We start from the raw sequence: 27,660 nt of genomic DNA on the forward strand, positions 1-27,660 counted from the left end.
ACAGAAGAGAGGCCGCTTTCTCCCTCCTCGCGATGTTCGGGGCGATATTCCTGGCACCTGAGTCTCATCTTCCAGAGCAGCCGGCGGCCGGCCGGCCGGGCAGGGAGTGGGCCCGGGGCCAGGGCGCGGCGCCGCGGGTGCCCTTTGGAGCCGGGCGGCCCGGGGCTGACCAGGCGCACTCGGCGGGCGGAGGGGCTTCTCTCTCCGGGGAATCATGGAGAGGCCGGCGCCCCGCGAGGTGCACATGAGCCAGGCCATCCAGCCGGCGCACGCCAACGCGCGGGGCGAGCTGAGCGCGGGGCAGCTGCTCAAGTGGATTGACACCACCGCCTGCCTGGCAGGTAGGGGCGCGGCGGGCCGGGGGGGCTGGAAGGGGTCCAGAATGGGGGGGTGGGGTTGTCCGGGTCCGGAATGTAAGGGGCCGGGGGGGGGGGGGGGGGGCTGGGGGTGCAGAGGAGGGTCCGGGATGGCAGCGTATCTGGGAACTAGGAGGCGGGCTGGGGTGTGAGGGTGCGGATGGCGGGATGCGGGATGGCAGGACTTGGGAGGACCCTGGATGACCCTGGATGACCCACCCCCGGGCGTGCGGAAGCCCCCGCCCCCCGCCCCACCAGGACCCGGGATGAGCGAGGAGAGGAGGATGTTGTGACCTGTGAGCCCTGAGCGGCCAGGACCGTCATGGTTAAGCTAGTTCATCCAACGCTGGGAATGACCTAGGCCAGTAGTTCTCAAACAGTTTAGTCTTAGGACTCCTTTACCGCATTGTGTAAATGAGGACCCCAGAAAGCTTCTGTTTATGTGGGTTATTTTTATCCATATTGAGCTTATTCGAAAGTTTTAAAACTTAATTCACTTAAAAGGAACAGGAATGGACCCATTACATTTTTTTTTATGGAAAAAAGAACTATATTTTCAAGAGTAACAAAAATGTGCTCAAAGGAGTGGTATTGGTTATGTTTCTGCACATCTCTTTACGGTCTGGTGAAATAGGGGATTACCCGCTTCTCAGCTCTGTTTCTGCATCAGTGTGTTCCCTTACACACCCTTATGTGGCCTCTGCTCAGGTCCTCTGTGCCTGACTTTCCTTTTGCCCTTATATTCTTCTCTTGGCCCCGTCCATGCATCACATCTCAGCTTAGATATCACTTCCTTAGAGGAATCTTTCCAACCACGTTCACATGTGCACCCGTTGGTCAACTTTATCGCAATGCCCTTTCCAACTTAAACCGTTGAGGTAAGAAATGTCCAAACCTACGGTAGAGAATACATATTTATAAGAGTTTATTTGAACCAAACTTTCTAAGCCAAAATTTCTTCATTTGTAAAATGGAACTAATAATTGAACCAACCTCATGTAATGGACATGCTTAAGTTCTTAGCTCAGGGCCTGGCCAATAATAAATGCTTAACAAATGCTAACTATTACTATAAGTCTTTGCTTCTTGGTCCCTAGTGCAATCTAGTATAGTGCTACAGATACTTAGTAGATACCTGATATATACAATAAAAATTTAGTCTTTTATTAGTTATTGCACTTTGATTATCATTTAAATCATTCAAAATTGGTAACATGTTGGTGTACATGATAACACTTTATTAGCAAGAATAGTTTCATAAGTTCAACATCCCATTCCCTTGTGTCAGGTAATGGGAATGAGGGTTATTAAGTCAATGTTTTGCGGAATATATCTGCAAGGGTCCATTAGTTTCTGGAAATCTTAAAGCACAAAAAGGTCAATGACTGGGGCTGGCCCTCTGCCCCTGAATAGACTTGGTAAAAGATAGGACTGATTTAGATAAGTCTCTGGAAATCAGTGGGAACTTGGCAATAGTCTGATACCCTGAATTAAACTGATCCCACAGTAAGTAGAGGGTGAGCAAAAGTAGGTTTACAGTTGTGAGTATGTAAAACACAGATTATTCTTATGTTATTCTTTATTAATGATTGTAGTATTTATTTGTATTACAACTGTAAGCCTACTTTTACTCGCCCTGTCTTTATACTCTGATGTTTTTATGTACTCTTCCTCTCACTAAATTTTATAGGTGGGAAGCTCATCCTTCCCGTTCCATCACTCAGAGTTCTGCTGTGGTTAGTTTTCTGGTAACTCAGTTCATGTTATGTTCATGTTTGGAAGGACAGTTATTTCCAACTAGTAACCAGAATGTCCAGTTTTCTACAGAATTGAATCATAGGGAGGAGTGTTTTCAATACTTAGAAGATTTCCTTACCTCTTATACACTGCAGTTAAAGTAACCCACAAAGCATACAAATTCAGTATAACTCACTGTTTTCATAATGTGGCACCGGGAGTAAAGTCTCCAAAATGGGGTTAAAAGTTCTTAAAGAGCCAATGCATTCTGTTTGGGTTTTAAGTGACTGTTCCTCAAAGTCAAATTCTGGCAGAAGCACATGTCCAAAATTTTCCCAAAGAGAATGAAATCTGGTATTTTTATATAAAGTGAAACCAACAATTAAACTCTCTCAACAAATTAAATGCAGACATAGAACATCGAAATAACTGGAGTTCCTCCCTAACCTCGCTCCACCCTCGTCAGTACTCTCCTCCTGCAATATAGTTAATGCACAGTGAGTCTGGTGTGAATCTACTAATAAAAAATAACAAACATTCACTAATTACCTACTGTGTTTCTCTGGTGTCCAGAGAAGTTCCTCTCTGATTTGGGGTGTGCTCTCAAGGTCTCCCTTACCGTTCAGTGCTTACACTGGCTAAGTGGCTTAACTACATTTAGCTGCTGCTTGTGTGGGATAATGGATACAGCTTTGATGCTTTGTTTTGAAAACAAAAGGAAGGTAGTACCTAACAAAACGTTTAAAGTTGGCACCAAGTTACTAAAATTGCTATTTGAATAACTTGATATGCTGGGTCCTGGTATTGAATTTCAAATCAAAGAAGAAACTATAGTAATTTTCATGCAGTGGAAATATAACTTACACAGCAAAGGAGCTGTTATGATTCAGACCATCCAGAGTGTGGGCACAGGAGTCTTATATTGAATGAGAGGATGAGTTACTAAAACAAATCCACTTAAATTGTACTCCTTTCCCCCTAGGCTGAAATATTCAAACATTACTAATACAGCCCATTTTTGCCTATTTTTTTGAAGCTGAGAAACATGCTGGGGTTTCCTGTGTTACAGCCTCAGTGGATGACATTCAGTTTGAGGAGACAGCTAGGTAAGGGGAACTGCTCTTCCGTGCCCTTCTCCTGAGTGTATTGGTTCATTTAAAACATGCAAGCTTAATCGTGTTAAGTCAGTAACCAATTTCTTAACAAAATAAATAACATTTGACCCAATGTAAGTCAGTAAAAAAATTGCAGGACCTACTTTTAATAAACTTACTTAAGTGTAAATTCAGTCCTGATTTTGTTGAGAAATAGCTGCTGGCATTATGTATTATATGCATTCTGGTCTAAGGCATAGCAGGGTTTCTTGAAGCTGATTCCTAATGGATCCTTCTTCTACTAGAAGAATAATTAATGATAATAAGTATCTCTGTGATGGTGAATGGCATCATTAGGTTGTTGGGTAAACATTAATTTATCTGAGTAAAGATGTTAAATTATGAAAAACATTCTATGTGTGGGAATGTGTATGTGCTTACCATATCTTATTGTAGAAAATGTCAAGATATACAAATATTCAAACATACACAAAAGATGAGAGAATAGTACCATGTATCTCCAAAGACCCTTCACCTACCAGTAACTATGACAATGATCAACTCATGGACACTCTGGTTTTATCAATTCCCCTCTAGATTCCCACACACCTGGACTATTTTGACATAATTCCAAGGGATCATCTGTGAAAATTAAAAATTACTGAAAATTCACACTTATTTGGAAATAAATTAAAGCACCATTATTAAATTTGGTAATGCCAACAGTACATTGTAATAAAATATCTATTATATACTTTCCATCCTACAATCTGTAACTTAAGCATAACTAGTAACCTCATCATTGAAATGTTTTTGCCATTTTGTGTTTGCATTATCAGTATATATTTCTAAAAGATAAGGCTCTTTTAGAGAACATATAATAACAATTACTATACCATTAACAGAAATGATCATTTCCAATGGTCTCAATTTTTTTAAAAATTTGAACAATTCATTTATTAAATCAGGATCCAATATGGTTGATATGTCTTTTAACATATCATTTTTCCTTTGACATTTCACTTGCAATTTATTTTGTAAACAAACCTGGTCATTTGTCTTAAAGAATTTACCACATTTTGCATTTTCTCATTGTATCCCTGTTCAGCATGTTCACATACTTTTGTATTTCTTATAAACAGACGAGAGGCCCGGTGCACGAAATTCGTGCACGGAGGGGGGTTGTCCCTCAGCCCAGCCTGTACCCTCTCCAATCTGGGACCCCTCAAGGGATGTCCCTCTCACAATCCAGGACTGCTGGCTCCCAACTGCTTGCCTGCCTGCCTTCCTGATTGCCCCTAACCGCTTCTGCCTGCCAGCCTGATCACCCCCTAACCACTCTGCTGCCAGCCTGTTTGCCCCCAACTTCCCTCCTCTGCCGGCCTGGTTACCCCTAACTGCCCTCTCCTGCAGGGTTGATCACCTCCAACTGCCCTCCCTTGCAGGCCTGGTCCTTCTCAACTGCCCTCCCTTGCAGGCCGGGTGCCTCCCAACTGCCCTCTCCTGCTGGCCATCTTGTGGTTGCCATCTTGTGTCCACATGGGGGCAGGATCTTTGACCACATGGGGGCAGCTATATTGTGTGTTGCAGTGATGATAATCTGCATAGTACTCTTTTATTAGATAGGATGACATTTCTTTCTTTTTTTTTTTTTTATCCTCATCTGAGTATATGTTTCCATTGACTTTTAGAGAATGTGAAAGAGAAAGGGAAAGACAGAGAGAAACATCAAAGTGAGAGGAATACTTAGATTGCTTGCCTCCTTCCTGAGCCCTGACCTGGGCCCCAGCCAGGGAGGAGCCTGCAACTTAGGTACATGCCCTTGATCAGAATCTAACCTGGACTCTGCGGTTGGCAAACCTAGACATTATCCACTGAGCCAAACCGTGTAGGGCAGGTTATGACATTTCTTAGCCCTCCAGCAGCGGACCTTCATTTTTTTCTCCAGGAGTGTGGTGGAAAAGCCCTAGATCACTTTTTTGGATTCTTATACCCAAGTTACTAAGAATATTACCAGTGGCATACAGGGAGCTTAGCCAATGAGTGGTCAGAAAAGGTATTTCCTCTGTAGTTCACACCTATCTCCTGTGATCTCCGGCTCCACCCCTGCCAAGGACTAAAGCCTCCAGCCCTGGGCAGGGACCCCCAGCTGGCTCTGATCGCCCTGCTCTACCCCCAGCCAAGGCCGCAAGCCTCTGTTTGAGGCTCGGGCCCTGGGCAGGGACCCCCAGCTGGTTCCAATTGCCCACAGACACCCACAGCTGGCTCTATCGCCCGGCTCCACCCACGGCCAAGGCTGCAAGCCTCTAGGCTTGGGCTCTGGGCAGGGACCCCCAGCTGGCTCTGATCGCCAGGCTCCGATCACCAGGCTCCGCCCCAACGGCCAAGGCTGCAAGCCTCTGGCCAAGGCGTGGGCTCTGGGCAGGACCCCCAGCTGGCTCTGATCTCCCCGCTCCGCCCCCATCCAATGCCGCAAGCCTCTGTTTGAGGCTCGGCCCCTGGGCAGGGACCCCCAGATGGCTCTATCCCCCGCTCCATCCAAGGCCAAGGCCTCAAGCTTCTGTTTGAGGCTTGGGCCCTGGTCAGGGACCCCCAGCTGGCTCCAATCACCGCAGGGGACCCCAGCTGGTTCCAGTGGCCCAGCTCCACCCCCAGCCAATGCCGCAAGCCTCTGGCTGAGGCTCGGGCCCTGGACAGGGACCCCCAGCTGGCTCCGATCGCCTGCAGGGGACCCCAGCTGGCTCTGATCACCTGTGGGGGACCCCAGCTGGCTCTGATCACCTGTGGGGGACCCCTGCTGGCTCTGATCTTCCCCTCTGATCTTCGGCTCCAATATCCCAGTTCCAACAACTGCTCTCCGAGGCTGCAGCCATCTTGGTTAGGTGTATTTGCATATTCCCTTTCTGATTGGCCGGTGGGCGTGGCCGGTGGGCGTGGCTTGTGAGTGTAGCAGAGTGATGATTTGCATATTACTGTTTTATAGATAGGATAGTTACACCTAAAAATTGATCTGATGGGAATTTGATATTTTGGTAAAACCAGTTCCTGTCAAGAGCATATACTGTCTAATGATCATTATTTAGAACCATTATTTTATTAGATATTGGTAAAATAGTAGTAATGCTAATTCTATGTGGGTGGTTTTTTTTTTTTCATTTATCTTCTGAAATATTTGTATAGAGAGACCCTTTATCTCTTTAATTACTTTGCTACCCTGAGGTAAAGTTTGTCCAGGAAAGATAGACTTAATTCTTTCCCTTTATACTACAGTCCCGGTGCACGACATTCATGCGCCCTTCAGCAGTCCGGGAGCCCTCGGGGGATGTCAGACACCCTTAGCGCTCCCACCATCTCCGCTTCTCTCTCTCTCTCTCTCTCTCTCTCTCTCTCTCTCTCTCTCTCCAGCCATCAGCCCGGCTTGTGGCTGAGCAGCGCTCCCCCTGTGGGAGCGCACTGACCACCAGGGGACAGCTCCTGCGTTGAGTGTCTGTCCCCTGGTGGTCAGTGTGTGTCATAGCGACTGGTCATCTGCCACTCAGTCAATTTGCATAGCACCCTTTTATTATATAGGATAGTATCATTAGGAGCCCATGATTTTTAACATAATTGATGCATTTCAATTCTGATATAATTATTCTTATGGATGCTCACACTGCCCTGTCTTTGGACAGTGGAAACTTCAGTTTGGCTCTGAGTTTTGGACATAACCCCAAAGTTAGAATTCTTTAATAACTCCTTTGCTTTCTGGTATGACAAGATGGGCTCATTTTATACATTTTCTCACACAAACTCAGAATCAGAAATTTCTTCAAAAGAAATGATAAATAGAGATCACAATCTGGGCAGGAAACATTCTCATCAATATAGAGTTGGTCATTATGTTTAGGCCTTTTCAGTGGACAGAATTAGGAATTATGTGTTTTTTAAAGAGTTTATACTAATACCTCTAATCAATTAGGATTATATGGTTCTACTTAATTTCTTTAATTTTATGTTTGTATAATCTTGGTTGGTTTGGGGGATTTGGTGTGTGTGTGTGTGTGTTTTGTTAATTCTCATCTAAGGATGATTTTTAGAGAGAGTGGAAGGGAGGGAGGGAGAGAGACAGAGAGAGAGAAAAGGAGAGAAACATCATTCAAGAGAGACACGTTGATTGGTTGCCTCCCATGCACACCCCGACCTGGGCCAGGATGGAACCTGTAACCCAGGTATGTGCCCTTGGCAGGGAATCAAACCCATGACCCTCCAGTGCATGGGCTGACACTCTAATCATTGAGTCACACCAGCCAGGGCTAGTCTTGGTGGTTTTTTTTGTTTTGTTTTGTTCTATGTGAAATACCTTGATCCTTAAAGACATAAGCAGAATTTACAAGAAAAAGGAAGAGAACAGGTTGTTTGTTTTTGGTCTGGGATAGTTCTCTAGAACCATGGGGTAGATGTCACCAGTTTTTAAACCTTAAGTAGTCTTATCCAATGAGATGCCCAGTTCATCTCTCCAACCTAACTGCTTACATTTATCTACTTGGCATTTATTTATTTATATACAAACAAAATTAAGTTAAATAGAACCAGATGCATTGACTAAGCTCACATACTAAGTAGAAAATATTGATATGTATTTTTATCTCAGCAAAATTACAAATTACTGTGGATTCAAACTTATTTGGGAATAGATTAAAGCACCATTATTAAATTTAGGAATGCCAGTGGTACAGTGTAATGGCATGTCTATTACGTACTTTCCAATCCTAAATTCTGTAACTTATGCTTAACTAATAGCCTCATCATTGAAATATGGTTTTGCCAATTTGCATTTGTATTATCAAAAAGAATTTGTGGTCACTAAGTTGATAAAAAGTGAACTTGTATTTTTTATATGCAACCTGCACCATAAAAAAAGAAAATTGAAAGCAATATATAGGGAACCATATAATTTAGTTGTAAGCCATATTAGATATTTTTTTAAATTCACAAATATGTATTGCTTATATGAAAAGTACTACTTGTGCTCAATAGGATATGTGAATGATAATGGCACAATTCTGGAGTGTGGCAGTTGTTCAGTCTGGTGAGAGTCAGATAAATACATAATCATCAGAATAGAAAGTATAATAGGTACATGCCTAGGATGAGATATAAACTCAGTTCTTTGGGGTAGTTAAAAAGTGCATTTTGACTGGGAAATCAGTGGAGTTTCATGACAGAGGTAGCATTGAATGTAGGCTTTAAATGACATATAGATTTTCATCAGCAATAATGTGGAGTAAATGGATCACCTGGCAGCACTGAGGGCCCCTGTAAACCTAGTAAAGCTGATCAGTATTAGGGCCAGCTTGTTCGTAGTTTATTTACTTAGTTGTTAACTAATATTTTAAAATAAATATCAATTGTATTGGTTTTGTTTATGTGTTTGTTTTGATTTCTCTTAAGAAAACAGCTGCCATATTGTCAAAGTATCTGTTGCAGATTTGGAAGTCATTTTGCACACAATCTTTGCCAAGGCCCTTTGCTGTTTAAATAGAGGTAGTCAGCTAACATATGTGTGGTTCACAGTGATTGGCATCTGTTTTTAGTGCAGTCTTTTCTATGTTATCATTAACCTGAGTTTTTCACGCACAAACATTATGAGTGTGATAAGGTGAAACTGCTCTATGGCACATGCATTTAACTAAAGTTCCTTTAAGCCTGGAATGAGCTATGCTAGGATTACTGAGATCCTTTTTTTTGTTGTTGTTGTTGTTTAATAGAGTTGGACAAGTTATAACCATCAAAGCAAAAGTCACTAGAGCATTCAGCACAAGCATGGAGGTAAGAGGCTGCTTTCCTTACTTCCGTCTGTTGGTGCTAATAACGAAATTAGAAAATGCTTGTCACATAATACCAACTTTTTAAAAAATGATGATATAAAACTGTAAATGCAATATGGTAATTTTGTGTGCATGTATACACAGACTCATACATTTCATATTTTACATATGAATAAATAATATACATTTTATATTTCACATATATATGTAACTGGAAGAAAATTAATCTGAGTGGTGGGATTACTGTTACTGATATTTCCTCTGGATAGTTAGATTCCTATTTTATCATTTATTTTTATATTTACCAACTTTTCCATGGCAAATATGTATCTTTCTGTAATCAGGAAAAATAGTTTATTTTCCCAACTCTATAGAACATTATTAAAACAAGAGTATTGCTTAAGAATAAATTAAAATGCTAGTTTCATTGAAAAACCAAAAGAAAAAGAATGGTGACGTGCATAACTGAATTTTGAATGCTGCAATCCCATCTGTTGTCTGGATGGCTGAAAGTTTATTTATTTATTTTCTTTTCCTTTTAGATCAGCATCAAGGTCATCGTGCAGGACATGTTCACTGGCATTGAGAAACTTGTTAGTGTGGCCTTCTCTACATTTGTAGCCAAACCAGTTGGAAAAGAAAAGGTAAATTTTCTGTGTGAGGGACATATTAAAAATTGCATCAGAATGATTATTAGGAAAAGGACATTCATCTTAGCATGAGAAATGCTTTCCCAAGATTTGTTATTCATCAATATTTATCATAAAAGATCAGTCTGTGGTAATGTTATAGTATTATAAGTACCTTAGACAAAAGATGTAGCCAGTTTGTGAAAGAGGGAAAAATACTGTGTTTTAAATTATCTAAAGGTCATATCAGTTTCTCAAAAATATTGCTTACTGGTTTAGTTCTTTTCTTTTGGGGTTATATAACTCCGAGTTGAGTTAAAATATCTTTTTTTTTTATTTTAGCAAGAGCAATTTAGTGAGCAGTTGCATGTTTTGGTCCAATCACTTTTTTATACCTGAAGGAAGGATGTCAAAGTTGCTGAGTTATTGAAGTTTAAAAATAAGCTTCAGGGCATGTGGGGTAAAAAACGCCCTTAAAGGAAGTACTTTGGCCTAATGTATGTGCCCAGTGGACTAGCCTGGCCATTTGCCCAGGACAGCTTTTCCATGGTCTTTTGGAGATTTATTCATTATCATTTCTTGGCTTTTCTTTTTTAAAGTCATCATGCCACAGGGACGATCCCAATCTAGTCTAAGTATTTTTAAGTGTGATAATTCAATTTAGAATCGAAGCCTTTCACTGCAGGGATTGCTCCAGAGGTGGGCACAGTGGCTTCTCCTAGCTCCACTTTGAAAGTGACAAGCAGTACTTCTCACTCTGCCAAAGTGTCCTTCTCAGACTGCCTCAGAGTTTAGAGGTGGGACAAGCAATGTTCCCACTGTACTCATTAGAAAGAACGACAGAGCCACACTCCACAGCTACGTCTCACTTGAGCAAGGAGTCACAAAAATGGGCCGACCTGAGTTAGCCCACCATGGTCCTGGGTAGCAGATGTCCCTGCAGAGTTATGTACACTAGGACACTTCCCTTACTCTCTTCCCAAGATTAAACAGGCCACAGGCAAATTCACATTGCCCAAAGGCATTGCTTTTCAAACTGAAGTTCACTTAAGCTATTGTATTATTTAAATACAGCTTTCTGGGTTGTATCCCAGACCTACTGAATTAGAAACTTGGAATCTATACGTTGACAAAGTATCCCAAGGATCCTATGTTCACTGAAATTTAATATGTTGAAATAGGTGTTGCCAACCACTCTGTTTTTCCTGAAGTCCCCAGAAATCTCCAGACTCTTGGGAGTGAGAGAATGTGGGGGTGGGTGCAGAGTTCCCATATCTGAGAGCAAGTGACAGAAAGGAGTCTCCCCAACCACTTCTTCCTACACATGAAGGAGAAAACGAGGGCCATCATTTTCCCTCCAGCTTTAGACTTCTCACTCCAACTTCAGGGACTCATGGAAACAGAATGGAATAGTCACACTTCGGTTTCTGCTGAGACTGAAGAACTGTTTTTCTGAAAGCATTTCTGGGAAGTCAGGGGCCTTATGGTTCTGCCATAATTGGTTGGCTCAGATAACCTTTACTGTAAAGCATGTTTCCCAGACTAATTTATTTTCCACTTGGTGACATTCTTGTTTAGAATATCATAAAGAGAACCATGAAAAATCAGTGTTTGATTTGAAGAGATAGGACTACCTGGATCTCTGTCCAAAGTGAGTTTTTTTCCAGGACAGGATGGGCAATGATTAACTAGGCTTAGTCCAACAATTGCACAGCTAGATCATTGAAGGACTCACAAGACCCCATAGAGCATGCTCGTGCAAAGCCTATTCAACCTAAAAGGAGGCAGAACAGCAGGAGAAAGAACTTGCAGGACATGTGGTCTATGCCAAAAGCTCCTTGATGTTTGGTCCTTCACATGTGCCATGACCAGCTAGGCTACCAAGGCAAGAAGGGTTACTATTGGCAATACAGCCACTACACAATTATTGGACCAATAAAACACGAGAGCATTTTAAATTTATTGACCCTGTAAAACAAAAGTCTAAATACTAGTAAACATTATAGACTCTTTGAACCCAGGGGTATTTTGTAAGTGTAGATGTTTTGGACAGGACCAAATATCAAGGACCTTTGGGCATGGACCAGATGTCTCCATGGATGTTTTGGACAAAACCAAATGTCCACTAATGGAGAAAGAAACCATAGGCAAACAGCAGAGAGGTTCAAGACTGCCAGGCATTGCTCTCAGGGTCCTCTTCAGTCACACAAAATGTAGTTTATCTGCATTGGTTTACAAGGTGACCTTTTCATACCCCTCTGGTTGTCCAACTAAAACAGGGTTGTGAAAGCAGTTAAACCAGTGCAAGCTATCAGTCTATCCATTCCTAAACAAATTAGGCAAGGCAGTCCAAGGGAGTTTAGACTTGAAGCAGCATATCATAAAATCACTAGATACTTCATCTGTACCTTGGCCAAGGGTGAGCACTGGCCTTCAGTATCCTGGAAATAAGCACGGTGCTACCACAGTCCAGCTGCAAGGTGCCTCTTCCTGACACTCACAGGTCAGCAGGCAGGCATTTCCAAAGAAGCTTGAGCCCTTGGTAGTATTGCATCATATTTCCAGGCTTCTGGAGGTTGTTTAAAGCTTGATTCTGACAAATTGATTCTTTAAGTTTGCTTATTAGATAACTAGAGGCCCAGTGCATGAATTTGTGCACGGGTGGGGTCCAGCCAGCCCACCCTGATGGGGGCCCATCGGGCCGCGCCAGCAGGGGGGTGGGGCCGTGGGTGGTTGGCGGCTGGCCCCGCCCCAATTGGGGTGTTGGGGGCTGATGGGGGCCGAACTGGCAGAGGTGGAGGTGGCAATTGGGGCCTGGATTAGGCTGGTTGGCTGCTGCAGTGCATGTCATAGCCACCAGTCATTCTGTTCGTTCTGCTGTTCTGGTCACTGGGCTTTTATATATATAGATGTTCTCATCGTGTGATGAAATTTCCAAATTGAGAATATTTCTTGGTAAATAATAGTTTTCTCTAAGGCATCCTTATTCCTTCCTTTGATGTCTAAACTTTGCAAAAGGTCGAAAACATTTTTTTCTTTCTTTTTTTTATAGATAGAAAGGGAGATGGAGAGATAGAAACATCAATGAAAGAGAAATACTGATTGGTTGCCTCCTACACGTCTCCTACTGGGGATCAAGCCCGAAACCTGGGCATGTGCCCTGACCGGGAATCAAACTGTGACCTCCTGGTTCATGGGCCCACATTCAACCACTGAGCAACACCAGCCAGGCAGAAAACATTTCCTGATAAGAATTAAGTGGCATCAAAGTCCATCTCCTCATTCATTAATTTGAAGAATTTCTTATTTTGTAGTTCTGGTAAAATTTTTAAAAATCAGGGGAAATAATATTTGAAAAACTGCTTAAAGTGCATATCTTGTACAAAGAAATAATTGTCTATATTGATTTTTTTAATTTAAAAATATTTCAAGGAAAATTTTTAGTCAAAATGAAATGTGTGTGAAAACACCCATACATTATTTACTTTGAGTTAGAAAACAATGTGGCATATCATTTGTCTTTTGCAAATGTCATGTTGTGCTTTTATAATTTAACAACGCAATGAGAGGTAAATGTTTTTTTCTCTAGATTCATTTAAAACCAGTCACACCTCTAACTGAACAAGACCATGTGGAACATAACCGGGCTTCTGAGAGAAGGAAAGTGCGATTACGGCATGAAGAGACTTTTAAAAACCTGATGGAGAAGAGTAGCAAGTTTGAGGGTCAGTACATCTACCTAGTCCTAGAGGAACTTGAACTATATGACTGTGACAGTGAAGGGTCCTTCCTTAGGGCACACTTATTCTCACCTTATTATTACAATTCAGTCCTGGTGATGCTAGAGATCTTTTCCAGCAAACCCAGTGACTGAACAAGGAAGGGCCTGGCCATTCAGAATAGAACTGCTGACACCTAACCCTGCTTTAAGCCAGAGGATCTCCAGGGGAGGAGAGGTGGCAGGGCAGCGGGGACCATGCTGTTCTTATGAGTAACTGTGTGCTCAGTAATGATAGATGCAGGAAGGAAGGACAATGCCATACGTTGATCTGGTGCTTCACAGTTTACTAAGCAGTTTCTCATCTGTTATTTCATATGAGCCGCATATAATCTCAACAGAGGAAAAACCTGAAACTGAGTAGTGAGGAACCTTGCTCAAGATTACAGGGGATATGAATGGAAGTGATAAGATTCTACTCCTACTTCTGGGCTCTTCCACGGTAACACTACGATGAGCCAAAGTTCCTCAGTTCTTGGCGGTGATTTCCTGGGCTCTTTGAGGCCTGGTGGGGCCAGAATGGCAGGGAAAGGAAGTCCTCCTTGCCCCTCATCTGCCCTTCCTATCTGACTCCCATCTCCTGCAGCCCCGAGGAAGATGACCTGTGGTAGAGAGCAAAGAGTGAAATGAGTGAGCCAGCCCGAGCCCCTCTCATCACCACTGCAGGAGGGTGAAGAGGCTCACAGAGGGTCCACCCCCATCCCCTTGGCTCTGAAAGCAGACACAGGAAAAAGATAAGGAAAGGAGAAGACAAGAAAGGGTCAGGATAAGAATGTGGAAAAAGGAGAAGGAGGAAGAGTGAACGCATACGAAGGCCAGAGGAGGGAGGAAAGGCAGAGGCAGGGGTGACTGACACCTGTGGGCTTTATTCTTTCCCACGTGACATCATCATGGTCCTGGGACCACCTCACAGACAACCTCTGGGTTGGAAAAAAAGTTTTTCAAAGGCTTCTACTCATGGATGATCTTTTAAAGACAATGCCCATTACCAAGTTGACGTCATCATTTATTTACTGTGCTGAGAAGAGTGAGTCTCCTTTTGTAAAGTTGACCTCAGTGCTAAAATATGTTTTAAATGCATTTTGCTAAAGTAATCAAATAGCTGAACCGGGGGAATAAGAGCATTACTAGAGAGAAAATTCAAGGTGGAAGGAGGCGGCCATGAAAAGGTAGAACTGTGTCACAGAGGCGCCATTAGGCCATGCTAAGAAGCATGGCATTTCCTTGATGAGAGCCAATGAAGGGTTTTGAGCAGAGTTGTAGCATTAGGCTTGATATGGTCACTGTGAAGAGGCGAGACTAGAGGCATAGAGACCAGGCAAGAGGTGAGGTATGGCCGTACCAGACAATGGTAATAGGGAGGGAAAGAGTTAACACACACACACACACACACACACACACACACACACACACACACACACACATACAAGAGGTAAAATCAGCAGAATATGGTCACTGATGTGGGGAGGACAAGTGAAGAAGAAGGCTAGGATAATGCTCAGGTTTCTGATTTTATCGATTGGTTAATTGATGGTGCTATCATCAATGTGATGATGAATATGAGGGGTGGAGGGGGCAGTTTGGATGATGAGTTTGGTTTAATCTGACAAGCCTGTGGCATAACCAAAAGAATGAGACCAGGACTGGAGAGATCAAGTTTGAGAGACAACTGTTTACAGATGTTAATTCAAATGAAGAAAGAAGCCTTTGAAAAACTTTTTTTCCAACCCAGAGGTTGTCTGTGAGGTGGTCCCAGGACCATGATGATGTCACGTGGGAAAGAATAAAGCCCACAGGTGTCAGTCACCCCTGCCTTGCCTTTCCTCCCTCCTCTGGCCTTCGTATGCGTTCACTCTTCCTCCTTCTCCTTTTTCCACCCTGTGAAGGCTCATGGGACACAGGGTTGTGGGCCAAGAATGGAACCTGCTGAACGTGGCCGTGGAGGAGACGATCAGAGGTGAAGGATGAATCCACAAAGGAGATCTGGAGGGACTGGTCAGAGAAGTAAAGGAGAACTGGAGAGAGTGGTGTCATACCTCAAAGGAGTAGAGTGACATGAAGAAATGAATGATCATTTGTGTTCCAGGAAGTGAGGAATAACATTTTTCCACTGAATTGGGACTAGGGAAATCATTGGTGACTTCGGCAAGAGCCTGGTTAGTGGAAATATGAGTGCGATAAATAGAGTATGAGAAGGGAGACCTTCTGATGACCCTGTATTAGAGGAGTAAAGGGGATGTCACCTTTCTCCTCTTGCAGCCACTGGTCATGGCCAACAGGAAGTTGCTCTTTTTATTTTCTTATCTCTATACCTGTTGCCCATACTCAGACCACTGACTCTGCTCTGTTTTCCCCAGCTGGCTGATGCAAGGTTAAAAATAAACAATAAGAACTGTAAAATGAGGATAATAATGGTACTTATTCGATAGATTTGTGTGAGAATTAAATGAGTTAACACAGATAGATTCTTGATAACAGTGTCAGGCATATGGAAAATGCTATTATTATTATTACTATTGTTATTTAAGAGGTCCCCATTCATGGGTAGGATTAGAACAACAGTTAAAGACTGTCTCCACAATACCAACAGTACTTTGAGTACTAGAGACATTCTGAATTAATAACAGGTACTTGCTACAGTCATTCAATGTAAAAGTAGAATGATTGCAATTGACTTTAGTTTATTCAGTTTGTGCGGAAGTTGGGCAGATCAGATCTATATGTCTGGTTTAATTTAGAATTATAGATTTTTTATGTCTTTTTTAAATCACCCATAAAATAGATTATTCTACATTCCTTTGCACGAAACCACTTTACCTAACTTTATTGATTTGATTGTCTCTTTAGAAATTTTACTAGCTTTCAAAGGTATCACAACTTAAAGGCAATGTTTCTTAGGTATCCTATATAATAAAAAGTTAATATGCAAATGGTCGTTACACCGTGAGGCATAATGACCAAACAGCAGGAGGGCAGGGCAGCGAGCTACAAGCCTTGGAAAACTACAGGAGGGTGGGGCAGTGGGTGGAGAGCTACAGGAGGGCGGGGCAGCGAGCTACCTGGGGCAGAGACCTACAAGCAGTGGTGGGCCAGGTGGTCCCCTGAGGCAAGCAGCAGAGAGCTACTCGCACACAGATTCGGGCGCAGGGCTACTAGTACTAGTATAAGAGCCAGACCCAGGAGCTTGACGTTGCCATAGAGCATGTGATTTGTTGACCTGCTGCCCTGTGGATCTGATGGAGTTTGTTTTGGACAGGACATAATGTTCAGAAGGAAGATAGCTAGATCATCTTTGTTATTGAACTATGTTTTCAGAAAACCCAGGGTTCTGTATTGGTTATCATATCAGACATAAGAGATTGGAATCTTTCAAGATGTATGATTGAAAGGCATATCATTAGAAAAGTGAGAAAGTTGAATTCAAATCACTCTCTTACAGAAGAAACAGGGAAAAGATGAGATTAGATGATGTAAAAGCCAGACTGTTTTGGAATGAGCTCATGTACTACTGGCATGTGGAAGCTGGGCATATTGGGGAAGACTTAGATCTGGTTAAAGATTTGGAGCATTTTCATGATAATATTTAGTAAGGAATCAAATCTCTATGAGCATTGCCCTGTGTTGGTCTTTTCTGGCATGGGAAAGAAAACTAGGGCTACAATGACTTGAACATGTGGAATGAATGTGAAATTGTCCAAGTAGAATGATGACACAATACCTAATGAACATCCAAAGTACAAGTGTTGATAGGCCACTGGGTGAGCATACATATTTGGAAGCCTGCAGAGAGGATGAGGTCTGTTTACTGTGCTTAACTTGTGTACACAGCAGAACTGTGAGCCTCTGAACCTGGGAGAGCCCTGTCTCTGCATTGATTGGCAGTTACCTGCGAGGAGGCATGCTTTTGCCCTGAAGTCACTTATACTCAGTATATTTCTGTATACATGTCGCAGCTGATGCTTATGCGCATATGGTCTGCCCTAGTACCCACCTCTATGTGTCCCAGTGTGTGCCACGTATGTCTTCATAGGAATCGAGTAGATTTTTTAAAAGTTATTTCTCAGAAAAGAAGGAATTGCCTTATATTTGAGTATTTACAATGTCTCTCACATTATAAGGCCTTCTCTTAATTAATTTTTAAAAATTGTATCTTTATAGTTGAAAGTATTACAGATGTCCCCTTTGTTTTGGTTGTGTGTTTTTTTCCCATTGACCCCGTCCACCCTGCACCCACCCCTCCCAAGCCTTTAGCACACTATTGTCTGTGTCATGGGCTATACTTACATGTATATAAGTTCCCCGATTTAATCTCCCCCTGCCCACCCCACCTCCACCTTCCCTCTTTATTAATTTTCTATTTTATAATTATTTTTGAATTGTTTAAAAATAGTACACATGCACAGGGTGAAAAATTCAAAGGGTATAGGAGAGCACTTACTTAGAAGGTAAGTCTTCCTACTATCTGTGTCTCCCAGTTACTCAATTCCCTTTCTCAGAGACAACTACTGTTACACACACACACACACACACACACACACACACACTCATATAACACACTAGCACATACTGGTAACACAATATTCAAACAATTATGCACCTTTCTCTTTTACATTTAGCAATATATTGTAGAGATAGTTTATATTAATTTATTTTGAAGAAAAATAAACCATTTGAATAAGAAAATTTAACCTAAAATCCATAGATTAATACTAGTTTGGGATGTTTATATAGAACATCATTTAACAAAATCAGTTATTAAAAAAGAGAGAGCCCTGGCTGGGTGGCTTAATTGGTTGGAGTGTTTCCTATACAGGAAAAGGTTGTAAGAGAAATAGTGATCAACTGCCTCCTGCATGCCCCCTACTGGGGATTGAGCCCACAAGCCAGACATGTGCCCTGAGTGCGAATCAAACAGGTGACCTCTTGGTTCATGGGTGGATGCTCAACCACTGAACCACACTGGCCGGGCAGGTTGCAGGTTCTATTCCTGGTCAGGGGACATACCTGGGTTGCAGATTCAATCCCTGGTTGAGTATGTAGGGGAGGCAATCAATCGATGTTTCTCTATCACATCATTGTTTCTCTCTCTCTCTCTCTCTCCCTTCCTTCCTCTCTCTCTAAAAATCAATAAAATACATATCCTCTGGTGAGGATTTAAAAAAAGAGAGAGAGAGAAGGTGGAAGGGAGTTAAGATTTCATATGCCTTTTAAAGATCACTTTAGGAAACAATCTAATTCTGATTACAGCAGACTTAATATCTGGAAAAAACTAAAATTTTTAGATAAAATATCTACAAACATCTTTGCAAACACATCTCATCAGGAAGAAAAATGGGAGAAGATCTTGAAGTCTAGAAATAATTAGAAAAAAATGCAGCAGTGTAAGGAGACACAGAGCTGGCATTTGCTATGGGAGGACCTTGTAAGTGCTAGAAGTCCTAGACCTTGTGTGCTATGGGCCTGAAAGGGCTCAGGAAACCAAGCCAGGGGCCCATGTTAGGTGGAGGGTTGGATCAGAGAACCTTACCTAAAGCTGCAACCCCCAAAAGATGATATCCTCAATGAGTCAACTGGAAAAATCCCAATGCTGGGAGAGCTCTGCTAGGGATGCGTTCCTGCCTCGGACTTCACCTGGGTGGAACGGAAAAATTCCCTTTGAGAACTCAATCAGAAGCACATTCTCATGCAGATTTTGTGTCAGAATTCACATTACTTGTTTGGCCTGAAACAGACCACGTGTGAAATGGTGTTGTGTTGCAGTACCCCCTGATGATCTGCAGCCACAAATGTACATCCTCTGTGCAGAGATTACTTTAAACCCAGCCCTCAAGAATTCCCACAGATGAAGATCCTAGGAATATGAGCTCCTAGTAAAAAAAAAAAAATCATAAGAAATAAAAATAAGTCGCCAAAACCCAGAAGAAGCACCAGACAATAGAATGAGGCCCACAAAGACTACAGATATTGAATTTATTATATAAATAATATGAAGTAAGAATGTTAATTTATTTTAGGAGATAAAAGTATCAAAAGCATTTTGCAGGAACAAGAAAATGACCTAGAAGATTTGACAAAGAAACAGAGAATTTCTACACAAAAAGGATATATAATGATTTAAATTTAAAACTCAATGAATTAAACAACAGATAAGACAGTGAACTGAAATATAGATCTGTAGGAGTTACCAAGAATGCAGATGGATAAGCAAATGATGGAAACTGTATAAGAGAGGTGAGGAGACACAGAGAATGGAGTAAAAAATCTAACAAGCATCTAATCAGAATTCCAGAAGGAGAGAGAAAAAAGAATGGGAGAAAAGTAATGTGTGAAGCAAATGCCATTGACATTTCATTAAGAGGTAACAAGAAAGTTTAGTGAAAAAGTTTGATGTACACACGAAAATATGTCAGACCTCATTATTAGGAAAATGCAAGTTATAACCAACATGAGATACTATTTCACTCTCACAAAATTGGGGAAAAATAGAAGAGTCTACAATACTGTTTAAGTGAAAATGGAGAGCAGTGGAACTCTAATAAACAGCAACAGAAGTATATTTCAGTGCTATTATTTTGTTACCTAAAAATAATCTGTTGATAGTAAGGACTATGAATGTGTAAAAATCAGCCAAGTTAAGTTTATTCATCTCTTCATTCAATAAATATTTACTGAGCACCTATTCAGGAAATTATCTTAAAATTCAAAAAACAAAACAGTCTTTGCTCAAAGGATCTTAGGACCTAGGGAATCAGATAATCAAAAATCACACAAATAAACATAAAACTATAACGGTGGAATAAAGGGACATGTAAGAGCTTGTAAGAGTGGGGATTGGCCACGGAGGTCAGGGAAGACTTTCCTGAGAGAATGATGACTGAGATGAGCCAAGGGAGAACAGGAGGTAAGTGGAAGAAGGTGGTAGTGGTGGTGGCTAGGGCAATTGCTACTGAAAGAGGAACCAACATGTGCAAATGCCCTGATGTTGAAGGCAACATTTAGTTGAACTGAAAAGAGTTATTGTGGCTGGAACAAAGAGAGGGAAAATTTGAGAGAGAGAATATGATGCAGAAGGGAGAGGTGCTAGTGGAAATCAGACCAGCTGGGATGGAGAGGGAGAGCAAAAAGGAAGGGCTAAGGGCAATAGGAAGGATTTTATAGTAGGAGGATGGGAAATACAAATATGTTTTTAAGCAGATGACTGAAATGATCAGTTGAACAAAGGGGGGGGGGGAGAAAAAAAAAGACCATCAATTAATTATAAATTTTAAAATTCCATTAGGAAATGGAGTTAAAAGTCTCTATAACCACATTTCTCTGCTCACATGTGACTCCACCAAGAATGGCCCCATTCCCAGTTCCCAACAACAGCCAGGCACATCTGTGTTCTCACACTGCAAGCTCAGCTCTGCCTCTGACTGGACAGCCAGGATGGTACCTCCTGATTCGGAAATCTTCCTCTACCGTCCCAACAACAGCAAGCGAGATTTAAGCCTGGCTGGTGATTCATTTGATGATGCAGGCAACATAATTGAACACATTTATTGCTTTGCAGCCAAAGCAAATGATTTCTCCATTGTTGAGAGTAAAAACCAATTTGTCAGTAAATGAAGCAGATATGATTCAAAGGAAGCAGAAGGACACTGAGAAGTACAACATATTGTGTCTTCTGTTCGTGACTGCATTCATTACAAAACAGTAACCATGGGAAGCCACATTCCTGCTCTGAAGTTCATATAGTACAGCAAGCTATTCCAGATTCTCCATGTCTATGGCCCTTTGTAACTCCAGTTTCTTTATTTTTAACAATTTTATTGACATGATATTTAAAGTGTACAATTTGATAAGTTTTTTAATTACAGTTTACATACAATGCTATATTAGTTTCAGGTATACAGCATAGTCATTAGACATTCATATAACTTACAAAGTGATCATCCCAATACAGTCTGATAAGTTTTGAGACACGTATGCACCCATGAAACCATCACCACAATCAAGATAATGACATATCCATCAATCCCCAAATTTCTTTCTGCCCCTTCCTACCCTGACCTTTTCCTCTTCCACCCCAGACAACTCAAGTTTAAATTTAATCATTTTTTTAATCAAAATTCTGGTGGACTTGTAAGGTAGGTTGGAAAATATTCTCTGAAAGGCCCTTTCTGATCTATTATCCAATTCACTCTAAATATCTACCATTCAGATGAAAGTCATTCTGCTGAATAAAATCTATTTATTTCCTCAGGAGTTTTAAGTCTTTGGGAATAATTTAACTTTTCTAAAAATCTCATGGCTTGAGAGTGCTGGTGGGAAAGCAAGGCTGTAGTCTCCCATCCTGTGGAGAACTCCGCCATCATTAATGTTTGCATCCACCTTTCAGATCTCATTTGTGATGAAGAGGAAGGAGCAGTTTCTACCAGGGACACCTCTGTTCAGAGCATTGAACTTGTCCTCCCACCCCATGCAAACCATCATGGAAATACATTTGGTGGCCAGATTATGGCTTGGATGGAGACGGTGGCTACTATTTCTGCAAGGTTCTTGGTTTTGACCTTCGACATGTGATGTTGGGACCAGTGGGGTGAGAGCAGAAAGGGACTGAGATCCAGTTATTGGGCAAGTCAAGCAGACAAGGAGAGGACAGTGTAGTCTTTTATCAAAATGAGAAAATTAGTCATCTACCTGTTTACCTTCAGATAAACTTGGTTCAAAAACAAAAATGAAGTGACAGTTCTCATACTTTATTCTGAATTATGAATGTTGACCTTGTGACATTAAAATTCCTTGTAACAATGGCTATAACAAAGTAGATGCAGAATAGAAATAGGAGATAGCATTTACACTTAAAAACAGTCAAGTCACAAACTTTTTAACGGCAATTTACAGTTAGGTCTGACCTTCAAAGGTGTGTTGGAGTCATTATGACTAATGGATTAACTGAAAAATAAGAGGGAAAAGGGGAAGAATTGGAAGAATCCTTTTAAATTTGCCTGTTTCAAAAAAGGTTATTTTATTCTTAGAACATGTAAGTAACTTATCAGCTTTAAAGAACATGTGTATTCTGAAAATGCATTTCAACAAGATTTGCCCTTCTGACAATTTTTGTAACCACTGAAAACTGTTAAGGTTTTATTTTTCCCAAAACTACAAGAATTTTATTATTAATGTGCCTGTAGTTATTACTATAGTTAGGAACCTGTAGTTACCCTTCCTATAAATTATGCACAAATAAAAGACAGCTTGTTTTTAAAATGAGATTGTCATTCTTAATGACAAGAAAGCATTTGAACCTCTTCTATTTTAAAAGCTTACAATATAATTAACTGGCAGAGTCTATTCAGCGAGTGTAGGCACAATTCTTTAGAGTAATTGAATGGCCACAGTGGGAATCTAAAGTGTAGAAATAATGGAAGTATTTCTGAGATTAAATATTCTTTCTAGATATTTCAAAAAGTTCCCACACACAAAAATTGTAAAGTGAGTAACTTGTAGCCTTTTAGGCTTTGTGCAGCAATCTAGGTAATTTTTCTGTGAGGGAAAAATGTTAAGGCTTTTGATAGGTGGGTGAATCTGTTAACTGTGAAGGTAAGGAACTGGTGTGGATGGCACTAGCTGGCAGTTCTCACACTGCGCCCCGCTCCACCCCGGCAGTCCGGGCTCCCTGTGATGGTAGTCGTGAGCTGCCAGAATGAATATGACCCTCAAATTAGAATGAAAGACATTAGCTTGTTTTTCAGAGGGACTTTCATGGGGGACAAAGCAAGGGCAGGACTGTCACCACCAGAGGAGCACCAGCGTCTTGGTAAAGACCCCACGGCTTGGGGACATGGTATTTCCCAAAGCAATTGCAGGCGGTGTACAGAACCACCCTCAACACACATGATCTAGTCATTTGTTTCACTAGCGTTAAAAGATGTTTACTTAGGAAGTGCATGGAACACTGGTCTGTTGTGCCTGAGAAGCGAATCAGCGGTTCCTGAAAATATTTAGGAGAAAAATGATCTATTTCTCCTCTCCTTCCCTTTGTTTCATCAGCCGCCTCTGTCGAGCGCATCCGCTTCTGAAGTCTGTGGACATGTTCAAGTTCCGAGGACCATCCACAGTGGGAGATCGTCTTGTCTTCAATGCCGTCGTCAACAATACGTTTCAGACCTGGTAAAGTGTGTGCAGTGGCCTTCGGCTGCTATAAACGAATTTAAACTTGCACATAAATATGTTTTAAAATTTCTATTTCAATCTGGAGGTGAATATAGGGACTATTTTTTTGTCTTATTTTTTTCTTTTATTTTTATTTATTTGTTTGTTTATTTAAATTTCTTTATTGATTCAGGTATTACATATGTGTCCTCATCCCCCCCATTACCTTCCCAACCCCCCCACCACCACTCATGCCCTCACCCCCCTGTTGTCTGTGTCCATTGGTTAGGCTTATATGCATGCATACAAGTCCTTTGGTTGATCTCTCCCCCTTACCCCACCCTCCCCTACCTTCCCTCTGAGGTTTGACAGTCTGATCGATGCTTTATGGGGAATATTTTTAAAATAACCAAGTTCTTTCTATTTCTTTTTTTTTTTTCATTCAGTTTTCAAAATTTGTACACATTTTAACCCTATATTCTGCTTGAGGCCTCCTTATACTGAGTAAATGGTGGTAGGTTGGTTTTTCTCTCTCATAATAAGAGTGACTGTATGCCTCAGTTGACCAGAATGGTCCTGGTTTATACCTGTTGTAATTATTAACTCTTCCGTACATTCTCAAGATTCCCAGTGGCGGTATGGTCAACCTATTCATAATGGACCTGCCGTTTATCACCATGAAGTCCAAGCCACTTTCCAGTTATTTTTATTACTCTCAATATACAAAGAAAAGATTTTATTTTGTATTCTTTCAGTATTTTTTCTTTTTAAATGTAAAAAAGAATATTTGTATTTCCTGTCCAATTTTAGTGTTTGATGCTTTTTAATCACAGAATTATTATTTTGAGGGGAGAAAACTTGACTTTGGCATAATTTAAACTCCCCTCCCCATTACCAAAATATGTTCATGAATATATACAAACTCACAACTGGCCTTTTTTCGCACCTGAAAGTGGGAAAGTAAAGCAGAAATGCCCTCAGGGGATTGCACATCTGATCTGTCGACCTGGAGAAATGGATTTTAACAGTTGCATAGATTTGCAGACCACAGAGGAAAAACCAGGACCCTCATTTCCTTCCCGTCTTGGAGGAGGAGGAGGAGGAGGTGGTGGTGGGCAGAAGAGGCCCAGTGAGCTCTGGTCCTCTGCCCACCGCCCTGTGTCACCCTCTGCAGTGTCGAAGTGGGAGTGCGCGTGGAGGCCTTTGACTGCCAGGAGTGGTCTGAGGGCCTGGGCCGTCACATCAACAGTGCTTTTCTCATTTATAATGCTGTCGATGATAAAGAAGAACTGGTCACATTTCCCAAAATCAAACCCATGTCTAAGGTAAGTTATTAGCACCATGGACTTTTCTTTTTTTCCCCAAAGTACTCTAATCCTTTGTCGAAATGCCAGGTTCTTAAGTTGTACTGTCATAGAAATGAGCACTCAGAACAAGATCAAGCAGATAGAGTTTATTGGAAAGAGCTTGTGCACAAGGGAGTCGACCAGAAAGGAGAGGTCGCGCTCCCGAAGGGTTCTTGTGGATGGCTTGGGGAGGGTGTAGGGCTAGGGAATGAGGAGGAGGTCAGTTGTCCCATGATCGTCACCTGGCGGTGGTTGATCCCGGGGCAGTCACAGATGTTTTCCGTGGTCAGTGGACCACTCAAAGGGCCTATGAAATAATGCTTGGGCAAATATTCTAGTTACCATTTAATAGACAAAGCAACTATTTTGCAGAACACGATGTGAAGAAGGGATGTTGTTGTGCATTCTTCCCTTTAAGGGTGTTGATTAGGTTAATTTCAACTATGGGAAGGTTTCTGAGCAAGGAGCCATAGTCAGGCCTCCAAGATGGAGTCCAGATATTACCCCTATGCTGTCTCAATGGGGGCCCTGCCTACCTCACCTCAACTGGGCCATGCACTGCTCTTGGGAGCATATTGTCTTCCTTTCCCACTTCTGATTCTCTTCTCCCACTTTACATCTGCTTCTCTGTGCTGCGCCACGGTCATGGGAACTACCTGCAGTTGCCTTATTGCCGACTCTCACCTGAGCAGCATTCACGCAGACACTGGGTCCCAGTTAGCTTCTTCAACTGACTTAGGAGAGAGAGACTTAAGATTATAGCACTAAAGTATTAGAAATTTATTGATTTTACTTTTTTTTAATTAAAGGATGATTTTAGACGGTATTGTGGAGCTATTGCACGCAAGAGGATTCGTCTGGGCAGGTAAGGGACCTAGGTATCAGGATTTTATGGTGTAAGATCTTACCTTGCAAATTGCATAACAAAGAGCTGCTCTCTGTGAGTCTTGTCCCACATAATGAAAGGAGAGAAGGTTGATGTTTTCTGACAGTGATGAAAATTGTTCTTCCTGATTGTTCCACCAGTAAAAGCAGCATTTTAAACTGCTGATTTCAGCTCAAGAAAGTGTGTGATGATTACTGTTGTGTGCTAAATACAGGGAAGAAAACTGTTATTTAATATTTTTATTTTTTTTCCAGAAAATATGTTATTTCCCACAAACAAGAGATTCCACTTAGCATACACTGGGATATTCGCAACCAGGTAACAGTTTTATGATTTGGAGCTCTTCGTGTAAAGATCACATCATTACAAAAACAGAAATTCCCTGTTTAACTGATTCAGGTTGTGCTTACACAGGTTAGATGAAAAAGTGAATCATAGCAACCAGTCATCTCACAATGAAACAGAACCAAGCTGTCAGTAACTGGTTACCAACCAGTTGCGTCGCTGCCTTGTTTGAACTGTAGGTACAGTTCCCATATTACAAACGCAGGATGCTCTGCCTTCAAATGCATCTGAGCAGCATAGGACATTGTCTTAGCATGATTTTTGCTGAATGACATGCCCACCAGCTTGCATTTTTATAACACAACAACAAAGTATTAGTTGTTTTCATGTGTTGGGCCATAAAATGTAAAGGAAAATCCAAGTTTATTAATAAGTTATACTAAAGGGCAATCTTGTCTTTGCTTAGCACACCAATTAAAATCATATTAACTTGCTAAACATACAGGCCTCATGTTACCTTGTCTGAATTCTGAATTAAGAGTTTGAGACAGAAGTTATTACCTGTAGCATAGTTTTAAACTCGACATAATCACTTTGGCTCTAAAAGTCCCCATTTTCTAAGCAGAAAATATTTGTTCACATATCTGTGCATTGAACTCATAGCTTTTTAAATATTTGCATTTTAGGTATCCCTGAGTGACGACAATGTGGAGGCTTTCAAAAAGCTGGTGGCCAAAAGTGGTTGGGAGATCACCAGTGCTGTGGAAAAGGTAGGAGGCATCCAGGTATATGCACAAACAACTCATTATACATCACAAATAAAAATCATACACCTGAAACCTATTTAATTTTATTAACCAATATCACCCCATAATCCAATTTAAAAAATAAAAAATAAATGATCATGGTGGTGGTGGTTCTGCTTGTACTACTGCTTTTAATAAAGTAAAAAATCTTTTTGAAAAACTATTTCTAAAAGTCAAGCCTCATTTCAGCCCTGTCTCTACTAATCCATGCTGGCTGATTTGGGGTCCTTCAAATACACCCTGCACCCCCTCACCTCTCAGCTTAGTTGTCATATTCCACCTCTCTCCTCCTCTCCCTCTGCCCAAATCCTAGCTGGTCTTCAAGACCCAGCAGAAATGCTTCCCGTAAAGCCGCTCCTATCAGCCCTGATTGAAGGAACTTTTCCCTCTAGGAACTCCCTTCACAATTACTTCTTTAAAATCAACTTGTCAATTAGTTATGCACTGTCTTATGGCATTTCTTCCACAGCTACGTTGAACTGATAACAGAATTAATAGCAATAGAGCTTTTGACACACCGTCTTTTCTCCTAACTAGATTATAAACTTTTGAAGAAGGAAAATTGTCTTTGTGTCTCTTTTAACACCTTTTACAATAGTTTGTGTGTCATCAAATTTAACTAAACACGCATCATTTGGACTCTAATTGTATCTGGTCTGAGGTATGTTGGGAGACCTTTGAAGCTCTGCCCACACTAACTAGACTGCACGATCTCTGAGGGCCCTTTTGCTCACCACTGTGGTCCCAGAACACAGAAGTGGCTGGCTCTCAGGAGATGCTCGATAATGCCAGCTCTCTG

At 41.4% G+C, this 27,660-nt stretch overlaps 1 protein-coding gene across 1 annotated transcript in view; it reads left to right on the forward strand.

Moving 5' to 3' along the window:
- Nucleotides 1-214: 214 nt before the first annotated feature.
- ACOT12 (acyl-CoA thioesterase 12) overlaps nucleotides 215-27,660 on the forward strand; it is a gene marked incomplete at its 5' end in the record, with an annotated part of 37,954 nt that continues 10,508 nt past the window's right edge. Inside the window, 11 exons of the mRNA XM_079786122.1 lie at nucleotides 215-341; nucleotides 3,130-3,199; nucleotides 8,935-8,995; nucleotides 9,537-9,638; nucleotides 13,213-13,348; nucleotides 21,782-21,938; nucleotides 23,437-23,556; nucleotides 24,713-24,863; nucleotides 25,694-25,749; nucleotides 26,025-26,088; nucleotides 26,742-26,825. Coding sequence (XP_079642248.1) covers nucleotides 215-341; nucleotides 3,130-3,199; nucleotides 8,935-8,995; nucleotides 9,537-9,638; nucleotides 13,213-13,348; nucleotides 21,782-21,938; nucleotides 23,437-23,556; nucleotides 24,713-24,863; nucleotides 25,694-25,749; nucleotides 26,025-26,088; nucleotides 26,742-26,825 — 1,128 coding nt within the window. The remainder of the gene's footprint in view (nucleotides 342-3,129; nucleotides 3,200-8,934; nucleotides 8,996-9,536; nucleotides 9,639-13,212; nucleotides 13,349-21,781; nucleotides 21,939-23,436; nucleotides 23,557-24,712; nucleotides 24,864-25,693; nucleotides 25,750-26,024; nucleotides 26,089-26,741; nucleotides 26,826-27,660) is intronic.

Source organism: Cnephaeus nilssonii (genome assembly GCF_951640355.1).
Source record: "Cnephaeus nilssonii genome assembly, chromosome: 2".
NCBI lineage: Eukaryota > Metazoa > Chordata > Mammalia > Chiroptera > Vespertilionidae > Cnephaeus > Cnephaeus nilssonii.